General features: G+C 40.0%; 1 protein-coding gene across 3 annotated transcripts in view; it reads left to right on the top strand.

The window, feature by feature from the left end:
• The first annotated feature begins 7,529 nt into the window (after positions 1-7,529).
• The window catches only part of LOC120543380 (E3 ubiquitin-protein ligase SH3RF1-like), a 147,676-nt gene continuing 143,543 nt past the window's right edge, over positions 7,530-11,662 (top strand). For 2 of the 3 annotated variants that reach the window (XM_039776432.1, XM_039776430.1), the window contains exons 1-2: positions 7,530-7,730; positions 10,828-11,210. In XM_039776432.1, coding sequence (XP_039632366.1) covers positions 10,857-11,210 — 354 coding nt within the window. In that variant the 5' untranslated portion in view covers positions 7,530-7,730; positions 10,828-10,856. Of the gene's footprint in view, positions 7,731-7,910; positions 8,027-10,827; positions 11,211-11,662 lie in introns of those variants that run through there. The other variant, XM_039776431.1, reaches the window with a different exon arrangement.

The following is an 11,662-nucleotide window of genomic DNA, read 5'->3' as shown; positions in this document are numbered from 1 at the left end:
GCCCTGTGTTGGCTAGGATTGGCTCCAGCAGACCCCCGTGACCCTGTGTTAGGATATAATGGGTTGGATAATGACTGACTCACTAAAAGATTAAGTGTCTACATGCCCATCTGATTGCTCTGTCTCTGTCATTCCAAAAGATGTCAAATCACAAACATTTGCAGTAATAAAATGCATTGCATTTGTCATTCCAACAGATGGTGCATCACACACATTAACACTGCTTTTACAAATCCCATACCGAATGGCAAATGACAGAGACAGACGCATTGGATGGTGCACTGCAAACGTTAACACTGAGGTCTGCATTGATTACTCAGATTTCAACCTGTCTTAGATGGGTAGCACAGCTAGTTTTCTTATAACTGGATATAAGAAATAATGAAGGAGGCTTTCATTTCCCAGTTTCTTGTCTTCCTCTAGAAACTACATACTGGTTATGTTAAAACATTACTGGGTGACACAAGTATTCATGTGTGCTAGATAGGGATGAATTGATTCTTTTAATCTTGCTGTTTAATATTGTGCTTTTTGCTAGTTTTTATATTAATTACACAATTGTTTGTTGATAAACACACAAGTACATAACACTGATATAGATGCTGCCCTTTAGCATTCAATGCTATTTGCATCTGTGCCCTCTTCACTAACCATTATTAATCAGTACTCAAAGAGTTATAAAAGAAAACAACAATAGAATGTTAACTATTTAAAGCAAAAAATATCATAATGTCTTATAAATGTAAATCTCATACTACTACCCATTTCTGACTGCAAAATAACAGAAGAAAAAAAAATCAGATAAGGTAAAAATGACTCAATAATTGTGATCTTGATTGGGCCAAACCCTCCAGAGCTGGGTGCACATGCTTGATGCTAGGGTCTACTTACATATGAAGCTACCTGACACTAAAAAAATCTGACACTTTATATCCAAAAAGGGATAACTAAAATAATGCGATCGCCATCCTGTTTGTGAATAACACGTAGTGACGTCAAAAGTGTGACATCTCGGTCACATGATCAATGCAAATAAATGCATTGCATAAACAAGAAATATGAAGAAGGAAATGAAAATCAACTTTTATACTGTATTTCAACTCAAAATGCAAAATAATATCAGAAGTAGATTCTGCACACATAAAAAGCCAAATCATCACCAAAATACATGCATAAAGATGTGTGAATATCACAGTACACAAATGAATAGGCATCTAAGTAATGCTAATTTCAGGCTAGACATGAGGATAAACATCCTGAACTGTGTTGTAACATCTATTATTCAGCTGAACTGTGGATTTGATTAAACAAAACCCATGAGACCCTCCCTGACCTTTGTAGTCGTCCTGTTTTGAACACACTGCCCATATGCTCAGTCCTTTGTAGCTCCCCAGTAGCTCTGTAACATCAACATCAACACTGTTTTATTGATGACTGTGTTCACTTTGTATAAAACATGGGACATTAAATTAACTTGTGCTTCCAATACCTAGGAAAGTAATGTCTCCTTTAATAGGTCAGTGGTTTACAATCTGGACCACGTCTACCTATGACACCCAGACATGTACACATGAACATATAATGTCTTCTTTCTCTGTAAAAGTAATCTCTTGCATGATTCTACTATTTGTATTGTGATGGCGTTCTGCAACATTTTACAGCACATTTTATCTTGTTTCCCAGGTTAGAGAACCCACCTGTAAGCTGACATTGTAAGACCTGGGAAAGTGTAGTGTTGGAGGCTGAATATCCTGGAATGAGAGAGTTGCCTTTGACAACATGTCCTTATGACTATGTCTGCTCTTTATCTTGTCCTTTTGTTTTGCACATATAAAATCACAGCATTAGCTGTAGGCCCATTTCAAGATGCCCTAACAGCTGCCTATGACTTATCTTTATGCTATGCAGCCCAACAAAACACAATACAATGCATTAATAAAACAGTCTGCTTTCTCACCGTCTTCTACTTGTCTCTGATTAAATTGTTGTTTCATTCAAAATAACATTTATCAAAACTGTACTTTTGTTCCAGTACCAGTATTCTCACAGGCCTGCTGGGAAGTCAGACACAAGAATGTGACACAAGCAGGTCATTGACTGCTGCTATTAGCATGATTACTCTAAATTAGAGATGAGCAAAACGGGCAAGATTTGATTCACTTGCAGTTTTACGAAACTGACACTAAAATTTTTTTTGCAGACAATTTTTCAACTGCAAAACGCAAAACTGACTAAATAGTTTTTTCTGAACCCACCTCCAGGGTCACAAGGAGTAGGGGTTTGCCATGGCAGTATCAAGAAGAAAGCAAAACCAACCAACCCTGAATAGAATGCAGGACACGCTCATACACACCCTTGCACTCATTCACCCCAAGTCAAAACTTTCAAGTCTTAGGGATATGAGAAGAAGTCGAGGTATCTGAGGCAAATCCACACCGACACATGAAGAATATGCAAGTGAGCATGGAAAGGAACCCTGGTCCTTGGAGCTGTGAGACTACAGCACTAGCCACTATGTCACAGGATCGTTCAAAAATAAATGAATGACAAAGAAATGATTGTCCTCCCTTAAATATAAAGTGACAGAAACAGAAAAATATAGTAAGTCATTTAAACTTATTCCTAAATTTTTTTTTTGCAATTTTGAAAATAGCACACAATTTGAGAAATTGCTTTGGGTAAAGATATCTGTCAAATCTACTCTATATATTGTGATAAGATGCTTCCACAAGAAAATATTTTCCACGCAAAATAAAGGTTTGGGGTTCGTCCCCGTATATTGTCTTCCAGCCAAATGATAGAAAAGGTTGATTCATAAGACTTTTCAGTACAAAATGAATGATCAACTGCAGACAAGATGGCGTTTATATAGCAGGATGGATTATGGGACAGGAAATGGTTGGCAGGAAGTGACGATTGGAGGCGGGGAAACAGAACCAACGTCATCAGGATTTGACAGGAGCAATGGATTGAATGAACCAGAAGTGACATCATCAGAGTGAACCGGGAGTGATGTCGTGTCGGCCATTTTGAACCCGGAAGTGAGACTTCTTATTTTTCTTCAAATTTTCTGTAGGTGAAGAGAGATTAAGGTAAGCATCACGTGATAACCCTTTGTCTTGCGATGTTTCGCTCACCTTTGGGCTCTTTGACTGCCTTCAACTCGCACGTGTGTGATAATATATATAAAATCCTAAGCCTAAACGTTTTATGTGACGTTTTTATGTGACTTTTTTGTCATGCTTTAAATCGGGCTTATTTTAAAACCTACATATATATGTTTGGTATCATTCTTTTCAAACTTTAATGTGATGTTGTTAGATTTTTAGATCCTTATTCAGTTTTTAAATTCTAAACTAAAAAATATCAAGAACTCACGTCCTGCCAGAGTTTGTGCCAAAAGATTTAACCACTCCTGGGACCGGAAATAAAAGACAAAGAGTAGGACAGCTGCTGTACAGGCTTTTAAATGTTCGAAGTGCCCTGCGAGATGCAGCTCATGTGGCACGGCTGCAGCAGTAGCAATCCAGCAGCTGATCGAGCAAAGAGGAGGTAAAAAAAACTGTATTTGTTTCCCATTGTATAACCGCTTAAGAGGGGGTTTCAGAGGAGCAACCGCATTCCCTTCAGGTGCGTTCAGCCCCATCTTCACAACGTGAGTGACAGAGATGCGAAGTGGCTGGCGTGTAGCACAGGCAAGGGGGGGTTGGCGAGCGAAGAGAGCAGGAGGAACCCCTAGTGAATATACAACTATTTTAAAACTTTAGTTTCATTTGACTTATTTTAGTCAATTACTATAATTATAATAATAACATTCTCCTAATTCAGGGTCTTGTAGGACCACAGCCTATCACAGAAGCACCAGGGTCAAGGAAGAAATTAGCCCAGGACAGCTGCTCTCTTAAACATAATAGTTCTGTTATGTGGTTCCTTATAGAGCCATAGCTTGACAAAGAATCATTTCATTCTGGGAAAAATCCTTTGCATATGAAATTGGTTCTTTGGGCCTTAAAAAGGTTCCTATTTTGCGGACAAAACAAAAATGTTAATTACTTAGCAGGATACGGATAGACCAAGAAAACCAGAACACAGTCTGTGTTACTATATGCAGAAAGAGTTCTTTAAAAAGCATGAATCCATTGGTATTTCACAAATCTGTTTTCATCTGTTCATAGTTATTTATGGAATCTATTACAGAAATAAATAATGAATGTTCTTTCTGCAACCTTAAAGTGGTTCCTCTATGGCATCTGCCTAAAGTACCACTTTGGCCCCTTTATTTTGAAGAGTGTAGGGTACCAGTCTACTGCAGGACTGATTTACACAGATGCCTACACTCACACAGTTCCAATTTGAAGTGACCCAGCAACCCAATCTTTAATGATGTAGGGTAAAATACAAATTTCAGAGTACCTGAAAAAAACAAATCCTTATAGGCATTGTCACAGGTGGCTGGGGGGGCAACCCGACCAGGACTCTGACCCGGCTTATGCCTCCCCCAGACCATGTTGGGATGACCGCCCTGGTGGCTAGGGGGACCACGGTTGCAGAGCTTTGAAGCTCAGCCCTATAGGGGCCCGTGGTCACTGCACAGGGGGCACCCCAATGCCTTTGGAGCCCTGGACCTCAGCACTTCTCCCAGACCCGGAAGTGCTGGGGGGAAGAGGATTGGGGACACCCGGAGAGCTTCTGGGTGTGCAGCTGGCACTTCCACCACACTGGGGAGTGCCGGAGGAAGATTATTGGAATGCACCTGGAGCACATCCGGGTGATTATAAAAGGGGCCGCCTCCCTACATACAATGGCTTGAGTCAGGTGAGGAGAAGGACGGAGCTCAGGAGGAGAGGAGTGAGGCGGCCTTAAGGACAAAGGCATTGATTTGAGTTGGTCTGGACTTTGGGGACTTTTGGGATTTGTGCACTTACTGTAAATAATGGACACTGTAAATAAACGTGTTGTGGGTGACTTGAACGTTTCCGCCTGTCTGTGTCAGGGCCAGTATCCACAGCATGAAAATAACATGCAGACTCACACGGTTTTTAAAACTGAATTTCCCATGCTAGCCCATGCTACCAGAGCTGTCTCTAGAATGTATGTTGCACTGGGCAAAACTGTAAATGGCACGTAAAAAATTCAACACACAAACTGCCCAATCATAGGATCCTTTCTGTGATGAAGAGTATCATGAAAAGTAGAATTACTTTAGGTTTCACCCCTAATGACATACGAAGGATCAAACTTACTCCTTTTCACAAAACCTTGAAAAAATGGGGATCACTAGTACAGGCAGGTGGAGTGTTATTTTATGCTGCTTTGAGTTTGCTACACATGACATGCATGTTAGGTGCATTGGCGATTCTAAATTGTCCATAGTGTGTGCTTGGTGTGTGTGTGTGTGTGTTTTTGTGTGTGCGTGCCCTGCGGTGGGCTGGCACCCTGCCCAGGGTTTGTTTCCTGCCTTGCTCCCTGTGTTGGCTGGGGTTGGCTCCAACAGGCCTCTGTGACCCTGTAGTTAGGATATGGCGGGTTGGATAATGGATGGATGGATGGATAAACATGAAAATGAAAATATTTTTAAAATTTCATTTTTTACTGGTGGTTCTGACCCAATAAGAGCCAATCCCAGAAGGTGAAAAATGACAGATTTCAAACATTAGCATGTGGGGTTTCATTTTAATTTATTCCCAGGTCATTGATTATGAATTTGATGTTATTTTCCATATTTGATCCTTTATAGGGATTTAGTCCTCTATAGACCTCTGTCAGAGGGTGAAAAATGACACATTTCTATTACAATTGATAATATTTACACTTTAAACATTTAAATTGAAGCACACATTTTAATATTTCAAATATCTGATGCAAATAATCTTGTTTATTAAAAACTTCCTTCTACTTCAAGAAGTAAATCATTACATTTCTTATGAACACCCCAAATTAGGGGAGCTTACACTAATTTGGACTTTGTTTTACCATTTGATAGAGCTTTACCTACGTAACATTTGGTAGTTTAAATGAATAAAGAACTCATTTATATATTTACTGTCAGGTATGCATTTCATGTGGACTACAGGTATATATTTCTTTTAATGAATTTCAGAATTCAAAAACAAAACTGGCAGTTTACTACAGATATTAGGTAAATATTGTAAATTTGACTTAGCATTTTAGAACTGGAGGTGGCACAGTGGTAGTGTTGCTGCTTCGTAACAAGGAGACCTGGATTCAACCCCTGGGTGCTCCCTTTGTGGACACTGCATGTTCTCCCTGTGCCCATGTTTCCTCCCTCAGTTGAAAAACAGGCAAATTAATTGAATTGAACCTTGGGTGTGTGGGTTGCATTCCCATCCAGAGGTTGTTCCTACCTTGCACGCATTGCTTGTTGTATACAAAAACAATATATTGTGTATCAGAGTATCTTTTAAGTTGGGATTTGTATTGTTTAAGAAAACTGCAGCACCCTAAATTTTGCTGTCCTAGAGGATGGCTTAGTATGTCTAAATGGCAGAGCCGGCCCTGCATTTTCCAAAGTCCCAGCTAAATTGCCCACCTTATCCATGACATTGTCCAATGTGGGCCCCTAATAATCCCTTGTCTCTATCAGGCTATCTTTCTCACATCTTCACCACCTAATTGCTAGTGTGTGATGAGCTGCTGTTGCATCAGCCAGGTGGATGCTATACAATGGTGGTGGCTGAGGTGGCTACCCTATTGTCAATGTAAAGAGTCTAGAAAAGTGATCTATCTGTCTATCTATCTATCTACCTATCTTTCTGTCTTTCTATCTTTCTTTTTTTCCAGGTTTGTAAATTCTACAGAAACACAAGTCAGGTACAAGATACAGACTTGAAACCCCAGATCTGTGAGATTATGGCATTAACCACCGCCCCATCATTGCAATTATTAATGATTATGATGGAACCAACATCATTAATAATAATTTCCTGATTTCCTTTGACTCCGCTGGGCAGCACTTGATCGATGGACAGAAGGTAGGAAACAAGTCTGAATGAGACATGCAGGATCAACAGAGTGATGAAATTCTGTCTGGCTGTATTATTTGATGAATGAGCTCATTCTGGTGTTGCACTTTATATGAAGTTGTCCATCTGGCATGGACTTAACATGACCCTTTAGTTTTGTTTCAAAAATATGAATTCCTCAAAATGCCCGGGAAAATCTGAGGTATTTTGGACTAAAAACAAACATCGAAAGACTGGTTAATCCTGCAGCAGTCGTTCAGAAAGATCAGCCGTAGGCCGTTTCGACTCGGTTGTTCCTGCCAGAGCCGCTTCATAAGTCATATAAGCCAGATGATCGCCACCTCTCTAGTGTGAGCAGGTGTCACACGAGCTTGGTAGGGAGCGTTGCACATGCTGCCAAGTCTCCGCACTCATTACTCACACTCTGCCAGTACCACCCACTCGCACTAATCACACCCAGGGGCACCCGACACGCCCCTGTAACACCCTCAGTTACCCACACCCAGAACCTGCCCTCATAGTCTCATCTCGATCCTGTTACCGCTCGCCGGGTGAAGCAGGTCCTCGGTTGATAAAGGGTTACGAGGCATCGTACAGTAAGCTGATCCGAGTGGGCGAGCCGCGACATATTTTTAAGGTTGTTCACTCTTTGAGAGTTTCATCCTCGCCTACTTCGGCTCCATCAGGGTCTCAGTGTGACGCTTGGGCGCAATGGACTGACGGCTGTGAAGACGAACGAGTTAGCAGGTACCTGCAGGGCGTGAAGGGCCGACCGCTCGTATTAGAATAGTGGCATTAAAGTGAATCGCGAAACTGTGCTGCTAGTTTCTGAAGGCGGTTTTTTGATCTGTCAAAGCTTCTAATTAAAGGCAGGAGTGGCGACAGATTTTCCGCCGGCACGGCTTCTGACTTAGTCGATGTTTAAAGTAAAGACAGAACTTCTAATCGTCGAGGAGGAGATTACAAGAGCAGCTTCGGAAAGTACTTGAGAGAGAGTTTATAAGCCTGAATGACATTCTTTTAAGTTAATATACTATATAAAGGTATGTACCTCAGTGTTAGAGAAAGCTAGTATTTTTGATCTTGGTTTTGTACATGAAAATCCACATTTGTTGTACCTTCAAGTGTTGTTTAATTAAAGCTGGAAACTTTCCTAAATATGGGTGTTAAACCTTGGGTGAAACTCTTCAATAGTAAGAAATTCCATTTATCCATTCAAGGAATGCAATGCAACTGCAATGGGCTAAGACCCTGTCGAGCCCTGTTTAGGATGCCAGATGATCACAGGGCACACTAACCCACACACAGCCAGTTTCTTGCACACTAGAGAAATAAACAGCACGTTTATGGACTTTGGTGTAAATAAACCTATAGGAACAAATCCCACACGGGAAGAATCAAACTTTCAGTGGCAGTATTTTTTCTTATTTCAAGCACAATTTAAAAATCAGTATTAAATCTGGAGCCTTCTGTGGCCATTCCCCTCATGTTTGTGTGGGTTTACTCACCCAGCTCAGTGGTACATTGCCCAGTATGAGTGTGTGTGGGTGCAGGCATGGACTGGTAGGACAGACTGTGAGAAGAAAAGAAGTCCAGGAGACGGACGTAAAATCAGAATTTGTTGCTTTAAGTATTTACTTTTATATAATGCCTTATTTATTCATATAGACATTATGATTAGAAAAAGAGAAATGTTATTGTTAAGTAAGTGTTACAAAACATGAAAAAGTGGTACCTACAGTACATCTGAAAAGGTTTTCTACCCTTTTACATAGTGGCTTACCTGCCATGAAATATTATAGTAACATTTTGAATAAAAAAAAAAAATGTATTGTTAAATAAGGGTTACAATAAACATGAAAAGATGGCATATGCATCTAATAAAAGATTTCTAGCTTTGTATATAGTGCCTTACTTAAGGGATGAAATGTTATAGACATTTTTATTTGAAAAAAGCAAGCTTCTGTTTAATAAGAGTTACAAAAAAACATGAAAGACATGATTAAAGGTTTCTAACTTTTTATATGGTGCCTTACATAAGACATGACCCATTTTTATTTGAAAAAAACATGTTATTATTAAATAAGAGTTACAAGAAACACAAAAAATATGACACACACATTGGATAAACATCTTTAAATGTTGTATATAGTACCTTACTAAAGGGATGAAACGTTATAGACATTGTTATTTGAAAATAATATGTTAATGTTAAATAAAAATTACAAGAAACACATGGCACACTCATTTGATGAAAGGTTTCTAACTTTTGGTGGGTGTATCACAGCCTCCATGGCAGGCTTCTTCGTCCATTAAGCATATGAAAGACATCTGAAGCATGGAGGAAATTGACACAAAGAACTTGTGTTCAGTCAAAACTTTTTTCTAAAGTTTCCTTCCAAAACACAAAGGTAAAAAAGCTCTATTAGTGAATAGTTGTGTCTTACTTTGCACTTGAATGCCAAGTCTGAGGAAGTCACTTTGGATAAAATAAATCTTATCAGTTTTATTGTTTTTTTATTTATATAGCACATTTAAAACAACTAGAAGTTGACCAAAGGGCTTTAGATAGAATAAAAGGTAACAGTATGAAATAAAAAATAGATAAAGAATTATTAAAAGAAAAACAAAAAGAAAACATTATACATACAAGAACATACATATACCAACACATAAACATAAATAGCTTATATAAAATTGTCCAAAATAAAATACATACATAAAATGAACACAATATCCATCCATCCATTTTCTAACCCGCTGAATCCGAATACAGGGTCACGGGGGTCTGCTGGAGCCAATCCCAGCCAACACCGGGCACAAGGCAGGAACCAATCCTGGGCAGGGTGCCAACCCACCACATGACACACACAAACACACCCACACACCAAGCACACACTAGGGCCAATTTAGAACCGCCAATCCACCAAACCTGCATGTCTTTGGACTGTGGGAGGAAACCCATGCAGACACGGGGAGAACATGCAAACTCCACGCAGGGAGGACCCGGGAAGCGAACCCAGGTCTCCTAACTGCGAGGCAGCAGCGCTACCACTGCACCACCATGCCGCCCTGAACACAATATAAACAATATAAATAGAAAGATTTAACTACTAAAACTCGTAAGCTAAAAAGCAAGTCAATAAAAGTGCATTTTTAGCAGAAACTTGAAACTATGTAGTGTGGGAGCCGACCTTATTATGAGGGGCAAACTGTTCCAAAATTTAGGAAAGGCCAACACAAAGGCAAGACTGCCCTCAGCTTCAACAGCGCGGGACAGCAAGCAATAGCTGATCTATCTATCTATCTATCTATCTGAAGGCCTCAGCTGCCTGGGTGACGAATATGGAACAATAACATCAGCTAAGTACGGTGGAGATGAGCCATGTAGGACTTTAAAAACAAACACTAAAATCTTAAAATTCACCCTGTAACTAACAAGGAGCCATCGAAGAGAGACCAACACCGGAGCGATGTGATCCATTTTTGTGCTGCTGGTCAAAGCTCTACTATAGCTTTTGTAGGTCATGGAATGACAAAAACGGCCTGGCTTTATTGATCGCCTTGAGGTAGAAAAAACTACCCTTTGCCACAGCATTTATCTGTTTGTCAAATTTAAAATTTGAATCCAAGATCACCCCCAAATTTTTAGCACATGGCTTTAAGTACAAGTGGACCCAATGTGCTAGCAATGTTTCGGGTAACTGTTGGTTGACCAAATAGAATGACTTCTATTCTAATAATATTCTGTTAGAATGACTTCTTCTTACTTTACAGATCATCCAATAACCTAGAAAGGTCTCTTCTTGTCTGCCTGTCTTAATACATTTATTTCTTTTTCAAGGATGGTTGAACATTGGTTATGATGGTGGAATGGAGGACTTAGCATTCAGTGGCCTACTGGATTGCCCCGTGTGCTTCGAGAGGCTAAACGTGACCGCTAGAGTATTGCCATGCCAGCACACCTTCTGCAACCCATGCCTCCTGCGTCTGGCCTGCCCTGGCACAGAGTTTCGCTGTCCTGAGTGTCGAACTCCTATTGGATGTGGAATTGAAGAGTTACCAGCCAATCTGCTCTTGGTTCGCCTATTAGAAAGTATCAAGAAAGTCTCTAATGGAGCATCGAGTTCTGGCCAGGTATCACAGGACTCGCCAGACAAGAACAGCTCCAAGAATCCAGAATCTCAAGTCAAAATGTTATCAGAGGTCAGGAGGAGCCTGGGTGGGGTAAGAAAAATATTTTGAGTAGAGAAAAAAAATTTGCTAAAATAAAACAAAGCGACAGATTTTGGTTTATAGTATGTTCATATATTTATATTATGATAATGAATGCACATGTAGGCTCTAGGTACGGTATTTAGTATAAAGGAGAATTAATCAGAGCCTAACAAAATCCCTTAATCCTTAAGAGGCCTTTAGTGGGTTGTTTAATCTGACTTGTGACTAATAGACTTCATCTTGACACATTTTGGATGTGGCACCTTGTATTTCATGTAGTGTATTTCATACTGTATCACGCAGTTGCTTGTGGGGAGGGTGCGACTCTTTTTATCTGGAGACTCACTCATACAAAGGCTTATTGTATCTTTGTGGCTTCGTTAATGGAGCCTTTCTTGCTTTGGCACATTATATGGAAAGGTGCCAATTGTACCGATGCATATGTGGAGTGTAAATGTGTG

This window comes from Polypterus senegalus, chromosome 13, assembly GCF_016835505.1.
Source record: "Polypterus senegalus isolate Bchr_013 chromosome 13, ASM1683550v1, whole genome shotgun sequence".
NCBI lineage: Eukaryota > Metazoa > Chordata > Cladistia > Polypteriformes > Polypteridae > Polypterus > Polypterus senegalus.
Note: the sequence above shows the minus strand (reverse complement) of the source record. Positions and strands in the feature narration are given on the sequence as shown.